The sequence below is a fragment of the Seriola lalandi genome, unplaced genomic scaffold (assembly GCF_002814215.2).
Source record: "Seriola lalandi dorsalis isolate HSWRI2012SDOR001 ecotype SW California unplaced genomic scaffold, Sedor1 jcf7180002054585, whole genome shotgun sequence".
In the NCBI taxonomy this organism is placed as follows: domain Eukaryota; kingdom Metazoa; phylum Chordata; class Actinopteri; order Carangiformes; family Carangidae; genus Seriola; species Seriola lalandi.
In genome coordinates this window covers 2,940,272-2,960,664 of record NW_019525138.1, presented here as the reverse complement: position 1 = coordinate 2,960,664, position 20,393 = coordinate 2,940,272, and the positions used below count along the sequence as shown (strand labels likewise).

Genomic DNA, 20,393 nt, shown 5'->3' with positions numbered 1-20,393 from the left:
AGAAAACATTAAAATGAAAATTTTAAGGAAATCTTAAAGAGAAAAGTTAAGGGTGCTTTGTGCAACTCTTTTTGTTTTAAGGAAAAACCGAAAAGAAAGACAAATAAATCTGATTGACAAGAGCTGTGACAGTGTTTACACAAAAGAAGTTGTTAAACTTTTCAAGTAAACCTAACTTGAGGTGTTTTGTGCAACTGGCCCCAGAAACTTTTCTTGGATGCTTTTCCACCACACTCGTACCTCTTGCTTATCCAAATCTCCATGCAATGAGAAATTTTCTTGAAACCCCCATTTGCATTTCAGGCTCCAAGTTTGGGAAAGGATGCAGTAATGTTCAATATGATTAATGAGCTGACTACGTTACTGACTGAAGAGAGACTTTCTGTATGAAAACATGTAGCTTTGTGTCTTTAGAAGGTTTTCAGTTCAAACCTTCAAGTCGTTAGCTTGTAGCTTTAAACTCTTCAGTTCTTTAGGATAGTGACCTGTAAATTTCTACCATCAGATTCTTTAAGAGCATTGATCAAACATCTGAGTGCTGAGGTGTGAGTGGTGTTTATCTCCTAGCCAGCGTCACAGGCACAAGATCAAAAGTAACATTTTATTTTTCCCATTTTTTGTTGGTAGGTTTCACACCCTGAAAACACAGAGTGGGTCGAACATCAAAGTGTCTGAACCCTCTTTTTATCTTCTGATTCAACCATTGTCACCCCTCTGTGTGCGTCGTGTTCAAAGACCCAACGAGTCTATTTCCAGTCCGAACCGAGACACAAACAGGCCTCACTGGACACCAGCTTTATTAACATTCACAGCATCTGTCAGACGCTCGACTGTGAACGCTGCTCAGTCTTCACGGTTCACGGTTCACGCTCGGAGGGGAGCGACCAACAGTAGTTAGCTGATCCAAAGTGCAGACCTGTGTCGGAATACAGAGATCAAAATGCATGGTACCATGGTAACAGTACACAACAAAGATGGCGACAGATGTAACCTCAAAATGCTAAGAGGATGTGAAAATAAAAAATGAATGACGAAAAATAGGTTAAAATCACCCATAATCCACATATTTGCCAAAAGACTAAAACTAAATGAAAACCAGGTGCTCAGATGAATCGTTTCCAAGTAGATTAAAATGTAGTTGTTGTTTCGAGCAGAAGAAAAACCAGAGGAGGCAGTGTTTCACCTTGTTGAAAGTCAAGAGTTTTGTTTCCACGCTGCACAAACAGATTTTAAATCCACAGTCATCCCTTTAAAAGTGGCGTCTGAGTAGAAAAAAAACTAACAAGAAAACATTTCTCTCAGGCCTGAACGCACTCGACACACTCGACACACTCGAGGAAAATGCACAGCTCAGGTACATCATCTTGTTCCTGCCTGTTTATCTTGTGTATGAATAAAGAATGTTATCTCTCATTTCCCATCTGTGTGGGTGACACAGTGGCTGCGTTCCTCCTCTTCGTCCGTCTTTTCTCATCAAAAAAAAAAAATAAAATCCAACCTGACGTTTTCATCAGCAAAACCCCAGCGCGTTACTCCGTGAAGGGCGATTTGCTCAAGCGCGTGACGAGTAAATGCTAAGTGCAAGACTTTGCTCTTATAGACATTGGATGAATGCTGAAGTGGAGATTTGCATGTGATGTAGACTTCTTTAAAGCCCCCTCAGACAGCAGAGAATCATCTTCCTTTTGACTGACAACCGCCTTCACTGGCTGCCGTTCCCCGAGCGAAGTCTGTCATTACTCCGACATCCAGGAACACACCGCCAGGCAGCTGTTCCTCTGAAGCCGCTGAACGTCTCTTTCAAACAGATGGAGGGTTTTCCGATTGTAGCTGTTACACCACAGAGAATCAGAATGAATGAGGGATTGGCAACGGTTCAACAAGACGTAGGATATAAATGTATGTGATGGTTTATTGTTTATAAGATCCCCGTTGTGCTTTCGAGTTTTCCATATAGCATCTTTCAAAACACAGTCACAAAGTACTTCATAAGACGAGATGAAACTGAGGATGAACAATAAAAATGAATGATAAAAAAACAGATTGAAAAACAGGTTAAAGGTTTAACAACATTGGGGAGGAGATATAAGAAAAGTTCGATAATGAGGATAAAACAGTCAAAAATGATCAAATGAATCCATAAGAAACATAAGAATGACTTAACATAATTATAGATTTCAGACGTGAGAAAAGGATTCAGACCCCAAGCGCAGAGAAAAAGCAAACCTGTAAAAATGTCTTTAAGGGGGATTTAAAAGAAGCTTAAGAGATTGTGGAACGGCTAACAGAGCTTTGGCAGAGGACCTCAGGTTGTGGCTGGGCACATATGGTGTCAGTAGATCTGAAGCGTCATGTGTAATAGTAATGCAACAAAATGGGAGAAATTCTGGATACAAACAGTAACACCATATAACAAGTAAATTTAACTCTTAAATAATCTAGTATTAAAAAAAATCTATATAATCTATTCTGTGTATCATGTCCTAACTCTTGACTCCAGCTGATTGATGTGTAGTTTGAGAAAAGTATTCAAGCCCGAGAATCAGACCACATCATTTCAGACACATTTCCCCAAAATGGAACCTGACATGTTTGCTGCTTTTGTAAATCTTTTGCTCTCCACTATAAAATTTTAAATAAAGCTTTGTGGGTTTGAAGACAGCTTGAGTGCACAGCGCTAGTTTGGGGTTTAAAAGCAGAGCGGCCTCATTCATATAGTTTCAAATGCTCAAAAGAGGACTTGAAACATGCGTGTGACACTTATGTAAAAGTTGAGATTTGTAGAATCAGAGACTCTGACCCTGTGATGGTGAACTGAAGCCAGAGCTGATGATTTCTCCTCAGATTAAACTAATAATCATACATTATATCCACAGTGTGGTAAACACTCAGGTCAGCTGGGTTGTGTTGTGTTTGGTCTCGTGAGACACTAATTATTCCATAAGCATCTCCCGGTTTTTTAAAAGACCAACTCATATCTTCTTCTTTTCCATCGGTGGTTCGTTATTAAACTATCTAAACTATGTGTGTTGACTTGTCTCAACAAACACACAAATTTGTGAAATTATGGAAGTTACATCAAGACGTTCTGATCTGCATTTATTTACTTAAATTAAAACACCAGAGGCTGCATTCACAAAACCTGAGGCTGGAACTAATTAACAGGCCCCTGATACATCCTGTTTAATGCTCCATAACTCCTCATGTAAACATCACAGAACCACGGGTAATGGCTCAAATTAACACAACCCTTGTACCATTAAATATATAAACATAGATTATTGAATTTATTAATTTCTATGAAAACACAGGACATGGAATACACGACTTTAAAAATAAAAACCGTAATAAAATATGTATTTAAAGGAATAATTTGACATTTTGTTAAATATGTCTTTGCTGTCTGGGGGAGAGTTAGATGTTCAGACTGACTTCTCATGTTTTGTGTTGAATATGAAGTTACAGCTGGGAGACGATGAGCTTAGCTTTGCATAAAGACTGGAAACAGGCGGAGACAGCTCGTCTGGCTCTGTCAGCTGTGAAGTTACTGACTCACTCACACAATATTTTAGATGCTTTAGGTTCGTGATGAGACAGTTGAACCTTCTCATAAAATACTATTTTTATCTGGGTAATTGTGTTACATCATTTCTCTATGTTTCTGTGTGTGTGTGTGTGTGTGTGTGTGACATTCAGCGGTTGAAAAATAGCCCCTCTCACTGAAGTACTCTACTTACAAACAATTTCTGAGTAACAGCCTCTTTACATGGCCATTTTTGTGACCTGGTGCTTTTTCAAACTCTAGTGTTTCCTCTTTTCGCTCAGTTCATTTGAAACAATGTTATTTGATCTCAAGTGGCTCCAGACCTGAAAACATTATGTCCACCATCTGCAGAGAGGAGAGGAGACTCAGGCAGCAGGACGGAGACATGAGGGGAAACATGAAGTTATCATAACTAAAGAACTATACCAATACTACTATAACAACTAAACAGCTTTAAAAGATCTGGAAAGTTTGTGTCTAAAACAAACTGGAAATACAGTAAAAATTCAATTAGAGCTTCTGAAGCACGTTCACACTGAACACTGACGTTATGACCCTAAAACACACAGGATTATGGGTAGAGGAGAGCTTGTGGAGATTCATGTTAAAACCCTTATACATGATAAATATACCTTGACATCTTGGTTTGTTGACAGAATATATGTGATGAGGTGAAAAGATGAAGATGTTTATTGGTTTTTCAGACAGACAGAATAGAGGTGACATGTTTATGAAATAATAATAATAATAATTATTATTATTATAAACTTTATTAAATGGAACCTGTCAAAGTGTTTTACAATAATAAAAAAATAGTAAATAAAAACCAAAAGCCTCTTTTAAGACAGAGCTTAAAATACTAATAATCCTAATTATTATATAAGTTATACATGTAATAGTTGAATTTTGAACTGTTAAATCAAACAAACCGGTATTAAACATAAAGAAAAGTAAATCAGCTGAAACTGAGTATGAAAGACTAAATGATCCACGTTCATGTCAAACATACGCGTATCAATGTGTAAATGTCAGTCTGCAGCTCAGTATGAAGGTAATTCCAGATAAATAAAATGCTTGTTTATTGAGTGATGATGTTGAACTGTGGAGTCGCCCTCCAGAGACTCGGAGCAGCTCTGACTGGTTTATGTTCCATACATCTACTCGTTACAAAATCCAATTAGACTCCATCTCCACCAGCACTGTAATTATGTAATTAAAACTCTGGCGTTATTAACGATTCAATCAACATCGTCCCGACAGCATCCTGTCTGTTGCTCGTCAGCTCCACACGCTCACTGCACGACAAGAAATTAACATGAACATTAAGAGAAAATCCAATTTACACACAATAAACACAAAATGGTCATGTGACTGATTCTCTGCTCATAGATGAAACGGAGAAAACACACATGTCCAACTGCTTCGGGTCTTTAAACATCCATCACTGCGTCGATCAGTGAAATCCCAGCGTTCGTAGTCTTAATGAAGGAGATGGTGAATGAAACAAAACAATTTAAAGTCATGAGTTGGAGCGTTGAGCTGACAGCTCATAGAGCTAAAGCTCTGACCTGTGACTCCCTCAGTCACTGTGATGAGCGTCAGTAAAAAAAACATGAGAATCACAACAGACTCAGCTACTCCTCAGACTGAGCTCCATGTCCACGTCTTCAGTGAACCAGAACCTCCAGTTAGACTCAGACCCCCCAGTGATGAAACCAGACCGGCCGACATGTCTCATCAGTGTGTGTCCAAACAGCAGGCGGGGAAACATCTGCTGCATTAATGCCTCATGTCTCGCCTGTCATCACGAAAACCAGCTTGCTAACATTAGTGGATGTGAAGGCACCACAGTGAACAGCAGAGGCTTCAGCTGAGTCACATGATCAGTCACATGATCAGTAGCTCAGAGCTGTGTCTCTGGAGCTCAGTGTTCAGAGTCCGTTCCTGTTTCACAAAGTCTAATATACATGTGCTCATTATTTTACAGTGAGCCGAGAGGGACATTTAGGGCCAATTCTTCTTTCCATAGATTTGATATTTTATTATTTTTTAAACTTATTATCTTAAAAGATGACTATATAAGCAAATGAAATAACTTTTCATAATGGGTACATTTATTATTTTATTTTATTCTGAATAGACGGTAATGTATGAGGAAAGACCTGTAAGTAAACTGTTAAATGAAAACATAAATTGTGCTTTTGTTTACATAGTTTAGCTGCTGTGTCATCAATAATGTCTTTGGTCGGTGGGTCTGTACAGTGGCTGAAATCCAGCACATTGATTCATGAGTGACAAACAGAATCAACTCTGGAGCTTCAGCTGGCTCAAGTTTATATGAAAGTTGTATGAGAACTCCAACTAACCTGAGCTGAGTCTTAGTCAAGTCTAGACCTCCAAACCCGAGCCAGATCCTGCATACTGTAGACGTGGTCCAGGGTTAGCCGAGTGTTGCTAACACCGTGTCGTGTCCTCCAGGTCTTTCCAGGACTTGGCGCGGCAGATCGACGTGGACTATGGCACGGTGAGGGACTCGGCGGTGTACGACTACTTCAGGAACAAAGGCACCAACCCTCTGGAGCAGGACAGCACCTACGCTGAGCTGTGGAGGACCATTAGCAAGAACAACGGCATGGACTACTCCGTGTCCAGCCCATCTGAGGGCATACGCAAGGTATGTGTGTGTGTGTGTGTGTGTGTGTGTGTGTGTGTGTGTGTGTGTGTGTGTGTGTGTGTGTGTGTGTCCGCACATGTGTTTCTGAAGTCAACTTTGAATTATCAAGCCAAAAGGTTTTATAGACCTCTGCTTTCTTTTAATAGTGACAGATGGACAAAATGTAAACAAATATAGGCTAAAAAGTAACTTGCTGAATCAGTGACAACAATATACATCCTGTTTATATCCCCAGAAGTGTTTGAGAACTATAATTAAAAAAATGGACGTCCAATGACTAAAACCCTCATCTGGTTAAAATATATAGTATAAAACCACCACAGTGTAAGAAGTCGATTTTAAAAGAGTGACTTAAAACTAAGGAAAAAGACAATGTGGAGCTTCAGGCAGGAAACACTGAAACATGATCATAGAGGATATGATGTCATTGACAGGCGACCGATGAAGTGAACCATTACCATGATTAAAATCACAGATTTTTCTGGTTTGAGAATTGATGGAAACATTTGGGAAAATGTACGAACACGACTCAACAACATATAGAACACAGGTCTAGATGTTAATACACATTCAAATGTGGAAAAAGTTACAGGTTATAACTGAAAACCAACAGTGAAAAGTAGAAGTTTCAAAGACTGTGGAATGAGTTCAGTCTATTCATATATTTGTTTATCTTCTGTATTATCTTCATCATATTTTGTCCCCAGCTTGTAATGTAATAATGAATCAGTCACATGTATGTGGATAAAAACATACATGTATCTAGGAGACATTCGTCTCACATCGTTTAGTCATATGTTGTTTTTTTTGTTTGCGCTCATATGACACATACACACGTGGTCTGTCCCTGATTTTGCTGTAGTGTCAGTCATTGTGGTGTAAACACACACACACACACAGCCTCTGTTTTATTCACAGCAGGCAAACACACTAAGACTCCTCTGTTTACCCGTTATTTAATTGCAACAGCAGTTCCACAATACACCAATTAGTGAGGCAGTGTTGCAGTGCGTGCGTGCGTGCGTGTGTGTGTGTGTGTGTGTGTGTGGAAACAGAAGTTGTGTATTGCTGCTGTATATTATTATACTCATAGATCTCCCAAAAAGCCGATGACAAATTAGCGTCGGAGACAAATCGGCTCTGAGCGCATCCATTATTCAGCCATTTGCATGATAAACATCCTCCCCAGATTCTTTGACGTTTTCTCCCCAAACCGTTACGCACACACACATTTTAATCACTTTTATTGCTATTGTCGAGTGCTTTTCCAATACAGAGCTGCTTGCCCCCCCCCCCCTGCCAGAGAGATCCACATTTACCAGGACTGCACTGAGAACACGGTCAGACTCTGATCACTCTGATCTTTAATTTTCATCTCTGAGAACAGTATGTGGTGTAAACAAGCCCTCAGAGAGCTCCTCCATCATTACCTGAGCACTGCCCAGCTGTAACACTGACGCTGGATGTCTTTATAATGACAGTGTCCTCTGCTCTGATCAGTGTCCACTCCACAGACTCAGAATCAGAGAGCGTCCAGATGAAGTGGGTTCTGAGTGCAGCAACAAAAACAACCCAATAACCAGAGAGAGATATCAATACTGGACGATTCTGCAGAAACACAGACTTCACTTTTTATAAGATCTGATAAGAGCGTGTTGAACTGTGGTGTGTTCAGGGTCAGGAGAGGTCAGGACTTTATTAGACCAACGCGTTTCAGCTTGTTGCCTTCATCAGGGTCATCTTATAACATATTAAAGATAACATTTAAATAAAACAGATATGTAACAAAAAATACAAAACAGCCAATAATATGTAAACACACACGTATCTGCCCACCAGACTTCTTCAAAAGTGGGTCATGTAACTTCAGGCCAACCGTTGTCTCAGGCTGGTGGGGAAAGTCCAGTACGGGACATGGGTGCCACCATGTTTGGTTCATAGCCTTGTCCCAAAATGTGTCCATTTGATGTGGCATAGCCCCCACCCAAAAAACTTTAAATGTAAATGTAAGTGTGCTATATATGTGAAACAAAGATACAACATAAAAATAAAAATTACAAAAGTCATCATAAAAATACATAAATATGTTAAGGTCAGGGTTTTAGATTTTTTTTAGATTTAACAGAAGTAAACAGTCAGGCTTTATAGGTCCTGATCTGAGTCCTTTAAGACCAGGTATATTTACTGTATCTTCATGTAAAATAAATCTGTATCTGACAAACTGAAATAACAGCTGTAGATACTAAATCTCACACTTTTTATTTCTTTGTTTCTCCTGCTTCAAAACCCTCAAAGTTCCTGAGCTTAAATAGTTGATTTGATATGAATGAAACATCAACTTGAGAATCTGAGCCTGAAACTGATCCCGAATAGAGACATAGCAGCAGCTCCTGGTACAGAACTCACTGAGTTTCTCTTCAGTTGGAATGTTGTATATTACTGACTAGAGACGATTTTTGTTCTTGCTCATCTGTGCAGTGTTATCTCTTCAGATGACTCCTCATGTCATTGCTCAGTCAGATTGTTCTTTACTTTGTGAGTTGAGTACAGAGGAGTGGAGGGATGTCTCTATTTGCAGTGTGTGTGCTGCAGCTCTGACTCTGACTGTGCGTCTCCTTTGAGGCTTTGTGTCCTTTTTTGTCCTCCTTTGATTCATAAGAACCTTTTTCCCGCTGAACGCCGCTCCACCCAGCGTGTCGTCACGTAGCTGAGTGTCTTTGTGGGGTTCTGCAAACACTGCACAGCTTTGTCTCCCAGTGTCACCTGGAGAAAGAAGAAAACACACACTCTCTCACACATACACACACACAGATGATGAGACGCAAACACAAAGAAGCTCCAGCAGCAGCAGCAGCAACAGAGCGTCAATGAGACGTGACGTGGTAATTAGGCTGTAACAGCATGAAAGCATCTAAAGACTGCAGTCTGTTGCAATACAGGGAAGGAGGTGTTCAAACACTTTGTGTATATACACACACACACACACACACACAGTTAGCAGTGACAGTGAAGGCAGATGCTCCTGATGCAGCTCTGCTGACACAGCGAAAACATCCACATCCTCATCCACTTACACTCCACCTGCTGCTGCTTTTTATTTTTTATTTTTTTTGGCATCTTAATGTCCCCTCTCCTCCTCCTCTTCCTCACCCAATCACCTCAACCAGTAGAGAGAGGAATGACCTCAGAGTTACATTCACACCACGTTGTATAAAGTTGACAGGAAGATGTTAGACACTGAATTATGGATACAAAATCATGCACCTTTTATCGTGACCTTGTGTTTAATAAATCTAATTTTCATTTTCATATGGGATGTATGATGAATCAGTGCCTCAAACAACAGCATTTATAACCTTGGAATGTCCGTCCCTCGATGAGCCTTTAAAACTGAACAATAAAAATTCAAACGAAACACAAACGACGGTAAAATAGAATTAATATATTTTTAGAAATTTAAGTAAAAATAGAAGAACAGGTCAAAATCATTTTCTGGGCTTAATATTTTATATTTTTTCTTAATAAGTGCAGTTCATGATAAATTTAATTCAGACCATCTTTCTGTCCAACACTTTGGTCCAGAACAAAACCATATCCTGAAAAATCCCAGGACGGACTTTCATGTGGTTTAAACATCATGGTCTCCACAGGATGACTCCTGATGAGCCAGTTCTTTTTCATGTTGTATAAAAGCCATGTGGGTAAAAAAAATCAACTTGTCCATCAGTGTCAAGCTACATCTCACGATTATTTTCATTGTCAGTTCATCTGCTAATCCAGTGATTTTGAAGCAGTGCTTTTATTTTGGAGTACCTTCTGCTAGAACTTCCCGCTTTACAGTACAAGAAGACTCCTGATGACTGTCAGCTGTTGTGAGCCATGCCTTTTTATAGAATAATAAAACCAATAATCAGTTAAATTTTAATAGATTGATTATCTATAAAATATCCATTCCATTTATAATGTAAAAGCAGGAAATCTTTGCATTTCAGAAGCTGGAACCTGAAAATTTATGACATTTGTTTGAATGAGTTTCCGTCTTTGTTTCTGTTGACTGACAAATCAATTCATTCATTGATGAATCTACTAATTGTTTCAGCTTCATATAACTGAACTTTTTATCTCAGTAAAAGTTCATCACTTTCAACTACAGGTGACTAAAATTGCAGCTGACTGGTCGGTCTCAAACAAGTCCTTTGTTTCCATAGAAACTAGAACAAAAACCTGGAGAGGTGTTTTCCAGTCTGTAACAAACACCAGCCTGTAAACAAACCATCATCTGTGTGCTTTGTTTTCCCTCCGCCTTTGTCTGCAGGCGAAGAAGAGTCCCTACGCCTTCCTGTGGGACATGGCGGTGCTGGAGTACGCCGCCCTGACGGACGACGACTGCACCATCACCGTGTCAGGAAACAGCATGAGCAGTAAAGGCTACGGCATCGCCATGCAGCACGGCAGCCCCTACAGAGACCTGTTCTCACAGAAGTAAGTGACTCCGCCTTCACCACACAGCGCAGGACGACTCTCTTTTTATTCCAGCAGCTCGCCTGGAGACGGCAGCGTTTTACCTGCCAGTAAGATAACATATATGGTGGCCTGTATTGTTTGCTTGTATTGAATTGGTTTGTAGTGTGTCTGTGGCTGTTTGGTGAGTTTGTTTGTTTTAGGTGAGTTGCATGGTGTGGTGTTGGAGAGTAGGGGGGGGGGGTAGAGCACAGCCTAAGCCGGCGGGGGAGAGCCAGCCCAAAAAGGCACCTCTCCCTGACTCTACCTCCCTCATTGTCTTGGAGAGTGGGGGAGTGGGGGGGTAGAGCACAGCCAAATCCGGCGGGGGAGAGTTTAGCTCAAGAAGGCAACTCTCCTTGACTCTGCCTCCCTCATTCAAAATGACCGCCACTTTTTCCAACTGTTTAGGGGAGTTTGTTTGCTGAATCTGCTAGTGTGTTTTGTCAGAGTTGATGATGGTGTTGTTTGTAGTAGCATAGGCAAGATAAAGAAAATAGTTGTGGTGTGAGGAACAGTGATGGCTGGCATTAGGGGAGTGACTCTGGGACGCCATTGATCACTGTCTGGCCTCCTGGAGGTGTCGTGGGACCAACTAGACGAAACACTGGTGAAAGGAGGTTCCCACCTGATGACCCCAAAGACATGTTAGTTATCACTGCTCATTAGTCTGTATAGCTAAATTAAGTTATCATAGGACATGTTAAGCTTAGGGAGCTATTCACTGAGTCTGGTCCATTTTCTGTAGCACAAGTTTCTTGTGTTTACCTTAAATGGAGGACCAGGGATGTCACAGGAAAAGTAATAAAACATTTCCTCAATTTCATATTTTAATAGACATTGAAAATAGTAATTGTAACTAGTAACAATTTATAAGTGAAAGATGAATCCATCCAGTTTTATAAAAAACCTGAAGTATTTATTGATGGATTCATCGTTCATTCATAAATTCTTTTTACAATTGCTATTTTTAATAACTACCTCTACACTATGACGTTTTAATGCCATGCCATACTATACTATGACGTCACATACTAGGTTTTGACCAAGTCCTGTTTACTTTCTTAAAAGTGAAAACACTGTGCATGTGATTTTAAGTTCAATCAAACTTTATTTAAGTTACATTTACACACACAGTTCATGCATGAAGTGAATCAGTTGAAGGGCAGACGGAGTTCCTGCTAACGTCTTGGTGCCAGATACCACAGCACACCTTCAGAGTTCTTGTGGAGTTCATGCCTCGACGAGTCAGAGCTGTTTTGGCAGCAAAAGGGACCTACACAATATTACGCAGGTGGTCATAATGTTACGGCTGATTGGTGTACATACAGTCAGCCACACACACATGTATAGTAAGTCATAAAGATGTCATAGAATAACATACATAGATAGATATACTTTATTTCTCCCTGACAGGAAATTCAGGCTGCTACTAATTATAATACTTAATAATGAACAGTAATAGTTCGTAGTCCGGGTCGGGAGCCACTGCCTTTGCCTGAGGTGAAAGTACAAATTTAAAAGTACATGTTTAAAGACAAGCAGCAGCGGTGACACCTTTATAGAAATGAATGGGAAACATATTCTTAGTTTACAGAGAGAATGGAAAGAGACAGTGCTGCTCAGTCATAGCTGTAAACCTGAGGGTGATGTGGCCTGGAGGTCCAGGCAGAGTGATTATTGACTGTTGGGTGTTGAGTGTTGTTGCGTTGATGGACAGTGAGAGAGAGAGAAAGGTTAAGATGCAGACAGTGTGGGTCTCTGCTGCAGCTTTTTTTGTGGGGTCAAACAAAGGCTGACGGGGAGTTAATGATGAAGGTCGGAGGCTTTTGTCTGAGTTTGATCCTCTGTGTTGACTTAAGTCGTCATTATCAGCCTGTAAATCCTCTGTGAAGAGTCTGAGCCAATTACAACAGGCTGGTGTTAAATTCCTGTGAAGGAGGGGACACGTTGACGGGAGGAGGAGGAGGTGTGTTGCAGGTGTTGGAAACGTGTGGCTGTTGTAATGGTTTTGAGCGGAGCTGAGACTTGACTTCTGCAGGCAATTTTTACTCTGCATTAAATCAATAACAGTGCTCAACGCTAAAGTCAATTAAGCTCACATGAAACGAGCTTGTGTTTAGCAGCGCCGTTGTGAGGCAAATGAGATTATTCACGGTGTGATGTGTAAACAGAGGGACGTGTGCTAATTACTTATTTGATTTTGCAAGGCAGATGTCTCTACAGAAGCTGCAAATTTTTCAGGAAATTCAATTATCTCCTTGAGTCTGAGTTGAAGATGAAATCAGCGAGCCGCGGAGTGAAACCTCGTCTCCTCTCTCTTTCCCAAACACAAATTGATCCCAGTGCGAGTTTAAGAATGGCGTAGATCATTTAGTAAATCTCCACATTATTACATCATGAATTAACGGTGTGAGGAGAAGCAGCAGCTCTTCAAAATGTGAAAACTTTCTCATCCGTCTCATATTGATCGGCTCCCAGAGAGCAGACAGGAAGTCGGTGGAAAAAGAAACATAATTTAACAAACTTAAACACAGGAAAGTGGAGCCTGAACATTTCTTATCATTTGGGCTAAAAAGTGAAGAAGTATTTTAGACGTTAAAGTTTCCAGTTCACTGCTAAAAGCATGAATAATCAATTCTGAGTTTGGTGAAGCACAGGTTTGTCACAGGGCGTTCCATCGATCAGATTCTCATTAGAGTAGGAAACTATTCATTTTCATTAAAGGTTAAAGTGGCAATAGATGTTGTACTATAATTATGGCATTGGTGTTGGCACTGCTGTCACAAATGCTGAATGTAACAGAAAAAAATGAAGTGACATTATTTGCAGTTTTTAGAGAGGCCATCACCAGGAAACATGTTCTTTGTTTAGTTTTTCACACAGACACTGAATCGTAGTTTGTTTCTGGCTGCTAGCAGTAGCATTAGCAACATGGCTACTCATGCTATCACATTACAGAGCAGAGTGTAAGTTGAAGTAGAAACTGATCTCAGTGCTGAGATAAAGGCAGAGCAAAACACCCGGCTGTGTTAATTACTTGATGATCTAGCACAGTGGTTCCCAACCTATGGGCTGGGGCCCACGAAGGTATTGCAAGTGGGCCATCAAATCACCATCAACAGAAAAAAATTTGGTGAAAAGATCTAATTATTTAAAACTAATGAAAATATAAATAACATTTTTAAATGTTTTCAAATGAAATGATCTTTAAAAACATAAAAAAAATGTTGAAAAGTTCATGTCATTATTTTTTATTCTCGTATTAAGGTCCATCACTGTGATAGGAACTTTTATGTTGTCACTGGCTGCACCGCATCAAATACTTGTTGACTCAGTCTGATTGAACAGATTACATCTATGACAAAGAATCAAAGTTACTGGTTACCAACAGGAGCTAAATCAGCAAAATAAGAGATCGCAATGTTACGGGGTCAGATGTGGGCCATCGTTTTGAGATTTTTGAAGTGGGCCTTGAGTTGGAAGAGGCTGGGAGACACTGATCTAGCAGAAATAAGGAGAATGTTGGTTTGGAGCTCTCTCCATAGTTGGATATTGGGTCCACCAGGGTTTGTCCTGGACCGTAAATAAAAAATCCATAAGGTTTTTACTGGGCCTCTCTCTGGTTCCAGCTGGTTCTCTCCATCCAGTGAATGCTCTGACTTCGGTTTCTGTCACTCTCCCTCTTCGCCTTCCTTGCCTCCTTCGACAACGGGGATCTTTTTCTTCTGCCAGTGAGAGTTTCCACGGTTTCCTCTGTCTGCCATATCTTCCACCAGGGGAAATCAAACACTGTCCTCTTTCTGTTTTGGTTGTGCAGTGGCAAGTCTGCTTCCTTTGTGCCATAGATTGAGCCTTACTTTTTCCATGAAGTTTTGTGCCTGGTGGCTGAAAGAATTACAAAGTGAAAGTGAGGCTTTCAGGGAACCAATCTAAACACAGATGGTGTCGTTATTCTACAGCCATTACAGTGTGATCAACATTTACTTCATAATGATAAGTTAAAGAAAAAAACTTGTCTATTGTCATTTTAAAATGGATCTGAGTTTAAAGCTTCACAGGCTGGAGGAACTTGTGCCCCCCCAGGTGTAAATGGTTGTGTGATTTGGTGTGTGGAATGAGAAGCAGTGGGGCTCAGAGACCCGAGGATCCTGGAAGTCTCTGAACTCTCTGTCCAAAGTTGAGAGAGGAGCAGCTCACAGTTGGAGCTCAGAGAAGATGTTTGATGTGTGGCGCACACGGTCGCCGACTCGTCAACACATGAACCGCCACCTGACTCTGTGAGGGAGAAAAAAAAAACACATACACAAACAGTGATTGTGAGGTTTGAGGCCGACAACAGCAGCACTAATAGAGATGTTAACATAAAGCATTAGCTGCTGCACCGCTGAGCTGCGGCACATTATCACCAGAGCAGCCGTGCTGAGGGGAGCGGGCTCTCTGGGATGTGTTTGTGCGCCTCGTTGCTGCGTGGGAGGGACGCCTGGGGCCCGAGAGCAACTCCACATCCAAAATGTCATTTACACCTCCTCCAGCCCTGCATTTATCTGACTCTCACTCCTGTCCTGTCAGCTTCCATCTGCATCTCTCCTTCATCCTCTCTCTCTCCAGCTCTCTAAGCTCCTCTCTCTCTCTCTTGTCGGGAACATCCCATTTGTCAGAGCTGCTCTTTAAAGCTTTGAGACGGTCCGCTTTGTAAGTGATGAGAGACCAGATCAGATCACCTGAGTGGAGGACTGGGCTCCAGCAGTACAGACATGGACAGTCAGAGTGTGAGGACACTTCTGTTGTAGCTTTGTACTCAACAAACTGAATGAGCATCTGTCAGTTTAAAGGTACAGGAGGATGTTCACATGTGAACAGTGCAGCACCTTCTTACCATCTGTGTGGTCTGGACAAAAAGGGCTGAACATTGAACACAGTTCATCTGATGTGGATTTAAACGCCCTTAAATTAAAAGAGGTTATGACTCACATGCCACGTGTCTTGCAGGTTGTTTGACCTCAGATACGACCCACAGGAGCGTTTCCTCTCCCCCCACAGCAGCAGGAGATCACACTGTAATAAACTGCTGGTAAAGGTTTATAAAGTTATAGGAGTGATCATAGTTTGGGTTAAACAAGTACTTTGTTAAGGTTGGAGGACTTTTTTGTCATGGTTACAAAAGGTCAAAGGACTCAAGGTCATGGTTCTAGGATGATTGTGGTAAACTGGAAACAAACAGGCTCTCTCTTTAAAGTCCAGTGCTTTGTGGAGGTGTCCATCCTGACCTACCCCTACATGGACTTTGTTGCTCTATAACCTGACTTCCTGAGTCAGAGCCCAGAGGATTGGTCAGCTTGCCGGCAACTACCATGGCAACGACACTCTGCATGTCTTATGTAAACAAACAGTTGTGGCGGCTTTGGTTCTGCCTTATCGTTTGAGCAAGAGCCTGATCCTGAACCGGAAAAAAGGACTGACCCGATCCGCCTTCACAAGCTGGACTGGAGTGGAAAACAAGCGTACCCACTGTCAGGCAGCCAGAAGGAGGGAAGAGGCAGAAATATGGAGGGTTCTGCAAATCAAGATGCTAGACAGTCTGCAAAGACTTCAGATGACAATATTCATCACTTGGAATATGTTTATGAGAAACCCTTTTGATTTTTAATGTGTGGACACTTCCGGAATAAAGGAATATAAATAATGGGGGAACAGACAGACAGTTACAGGTAGGGAGTCTCCACCGCTTCGCCTCCTGCTGGTTTAAGATGCCAGTAAATCTGAATGAATTAAAGTGCAATTAGTGGGCATAGTTATTGCGCAATGAACTGAGTGGTTAAATTATGGATAATATATCTGAGCTAACAAAGTATAGCATGTCAATATTGACAAACGTTTAAGCATTTATATCTTTGCTACGCTGCTTTTCACTAACGTGATCGGGTAACAGATCCACAATGATAAAGCAGACTGACAGGCTGTGAGCCTGAGTCCCCTGTTCGGCTACGTTAAGTGTGAATTATAGAAATAGCCGTTGTGAAAATGAAACATCTGTGCGTGGTTTCTGAAGCAGTCCTCCTTGAATTGCAGGCTCACACTATAATGTTTGGGGTGGTGGAGAACCGTGGAAATAATAAAGCAGATTTCTGTAGGCAGTTGAGAACATGCTGTCTTTTCGGCATTGCTACAAAACTAAAGAAAACTCTTCATTATAAGTGCTGTACCTTGTGTGGGGGCGTGCCAAGCTTGCAGGGGGTGTCCAGCACCAAGAGATGTATTGACATCAATAGGACCAGGAAGCACTTTCTGGACTGAGCAACCAATAACTCTCTATAATGTACAGTACAAATGTCATGTGATTATTTGACTTTAAACTCATTCCTTAAAGCTGTAAAATCATACATTATCCTCATCTTCACCGGTCACAACAAACGTCTTAGTATTAACAGACACAAAATCATGATAAGCCATGAAGAATCTATAATCAATTTGCCACTGCACAGCGTCTTTGACCTTTAATTATCTCCTTTTAAAATGTAAATGTTGTGCATTTAGACAAAGCACTGAGAATTGTTTCATAAAGAGACATAACAAACCAGTAGCTGCTGACTGAACTGTAAAACAGTAAGAATCAAATCTGAGGTAAAGATGCGCATAAATATCACAGCGTATTAGCTAGTTACTTTCATCAACATTTAACATTTGTACTTAGACAATAAAATCACTTCATGTCACAAAATCAAGTTCAAAACTTTCACAGTAAATGTTCCTTCTAGTCCTCCCACTCTCTGGATGTGGATTAAATGTGGTGTGACGGGGGGGGGGGGGGGGGGGGGGGGGTTGGAGGAGTCATTTTTGTGCCGTTTAGAAAAAGAAACAGACTCTCTGGTGTATCGTGCTGTTCTCTGACTGTTGTAACCTCCCTCAGCTCTTTAAGTTTCCTCTCTGGTGTCATCTGGTTCATTGTTGAACTGTGGGACTGTTTCACGGCCTCTCCCCCTTTTCCTTCTCCTCTCTCTGCACCTCACACTTCCTCCTTAATTAAGCAGTCCTGTGTTTATTCAGGGATTAATTTTTGCCAGTGAATGAAGACAAAACCAGTAGTTATTAACGAAGCTCCTGCACTGGGCCGGGCCCGGTTCAGCCGGCGTCCACCGGCCCGAGGTGTTCTTGCCGCAGTGCGCGGCACGGCGCTCAGGGATGAGCAGAAATAATGTGGCTGGGTGTTAAATTGAGGGCAGAGCTATTGTTCAGCTGGAAAACCATTATCTCCACATTTCCAACCATCATTTTAATACTTCGTCCCAACACTGCTGTATTACCTCCATTTGATAATCCTGCCATTAATAACCTTTGCAGACTGTGTTGCTTCTGCTGCTGATTTGTGCTGTAAAACTATTTTGTCCTCGGGGTGTTTCGAGGGGGGGTTAGATGGAAACCGTGGTGCACTGACCTTCAACATGTTCATGCTGAGTTGAGCAGATTAAATATAGCAAATTGGGCTGTGATTTCACTGCAGCTAAAAGCAGATTGTACTTCAGTGGTTGTGACAGAGTTTGCTTAATTAACTCCACGACACGACGAGAGCACTGGGCCGGCTGCAGCGCCGTGTCCATCACTAACTAATGGCTCCATGTACAGGAAGTGTGACAGTGTTTCAGGTCACACATGAGACGACGCTGTTGCCTCGGTCCATGTGTCGGAGAGCTTTTAATATGCGTCCCCCAGGAACATTTTACTTAACACTAGATGGATGTTTTCCCACGTGAGCATCCTATAAATTTTTTTTTTTTTTTTTTTTAAATCACATCTGTCCAGATGTCTTACTGTTTCCTGCTCATCTCCATATCTGCTGTCACTTGCACATAGACTGGCTCCAGACGTCTGAATCACTGCCCATATCTATGATTATAACTGATCCAGGGCCAGATGTAGAGACTAAGTGTATGCACAAAAACCACACGCACCATATCCTGCACTTTTTATTAAAGTGGATTTGTATTTGTGCATCTCACTCATACTTCAGGGTTTTCTGGAGCCAGTTGTGGAGGAGATTAAATATAAGATGTAATTGTATGGTAAAAAACATTGTTAAGGTTTGTTGCCAATTTTCCTGATTGTGTTATTATTTAAATCTTCACTGTGACACTTTGTCACTTAAAATCAGGCTGATTAATGTCACCAGTTTGACTGATGGGCTTTATTATTGTCTTAACAGTGGAGCTGTTATTTCCCCTGTCGATGATCTTTAATTTTATCCTTTGTGAAAGTTTCACTATAATATTATCATTGATCATCTCTCAGACGGTTAATTATGATGATTGAGATATCACAGTAACGATGCTCTACAGGTAGGTGTGATTAATTAATAGTGCGGTGCTATAAATACCCACAGCCGTGTGGAACAGTCAAATGTGCTGACAGCTGTTCTGACAAAGCTGGAGAACCTCACAGCTGTGACACAGTCGGTAAAACTGCACTTCCTTTTAGTTCCTCACACTGACAGGTCTAATGAGAGACACACACTGATGTTTAAAGGTGTTTCTGTGGGAGTGGGAACAAAGCCTGTGCATGTGAACCCACCTCCACAACAACTGAGGGTAATGAAAAAGAATCAGACTTTGTAAACCTGATGTATTTCTCAAAACTTCAGTATTAAAAATAAGTTTTGTTTTTATTTGTCCAGGTTTAAAGGAACAGATATGTTGTGAATAATCCCCAGAACGGTGGTTACACTTAATTTCACGGCTTCCTCATTTTCTAATGATTTCGTGGGAGCTATTTAACTTAATATTAATTCTTATTTAAATCAATCTTATTCAGATCATTATTTAACCTGTGACCAGTGAAATCAAAATTCATTGCACTTCAGTTGTATCGGGGGGAAATAAAACCAGCTCTATATACAAGGAGAGATGTTATTGAGGGAAGTCAAATAAATATGACTGTGTCCACAATTATTCACGATACAGGATTCGATGTTTAGTCTGACATCCTGTGAACTGAAGCTGCATTAGTGGCTGCAGGAGCAGTTATTATTACAGTATTAAGTCGACTTACGACAACCTGCACAGCTGTGTCCAGCTCCTCGACCCTTGTGGCTTTTTATCTGTCGTTATTTTTAATGGATGTAGCAAAGTAATAATGTAGGAATGACGCCCTCACGCTTCTTCACCTGCTTACAGAGCTCTCATTGGTTGATTGTTTCACTAACTGCTGAGAGCAGCTGAGTACCAGAACCATTTGTATCAGATCAGAGATGTGGGCCATTCAAAAGCCTAAAACAAGCAGAAACAATCCCATAATGCAATGGGAAAAGTAGTGTACAATTAATCGCTAACAGATAGTTAAAGTCTGGAGGATGCAAAAAATGAATGAAACTACCATCTGACCCACTGCGTGGTCCAATACACAGAGGTGAGCCCACACTCTGAGGGGCAACAAGCAAAGAAGCCCATTGCAGACAGTCAGCTGACTAGCTAGCTAGCTACAGCACACATCATCAGGGGCCCCATTAAGGGGTTTTGGGGCAGCAGCAGTGCACTGTATAGTGTCTTAATGAGAGGTTTTGTATAGTTGTCATTACAAAATGTGACAATATGAGGGGCCATCAGGGGCCTCAAACATTTGCGTGATTTGCCTTTCCTCACCACTGGCTTTACAAAGAAGTCTCAGTAGAGTGAGTGGTGAATA

General features: G+C 41.1%; 1 protein-coding gene across 1 annotated transcript in view; it reads left to right on the top strand.

Moving 5' to 3' along the window:
• grid1b (glutamate receptor, ionotropic, delta 1b) overlaps window positions 1-20,393 on the top strand; it is a 177,100-nt gene that overhangs the window by 141,653 nt on the left and 15,054 nt on the right. Inside the window, exons 12-13 of the mRNA XM_023418838.2 lie at window positions 6,023-6,218; window positions 10,534-10,700. Coding sequence (XP_023274606.1) covers window positions 6,023-6,218; window positions 10,534-10,700 — 363 coding nt within the window. The remainder of the gene's footprint in view (window positions 1-6,022; window positions 6,219-10,533; window positions 10,701-20,393) is intronic.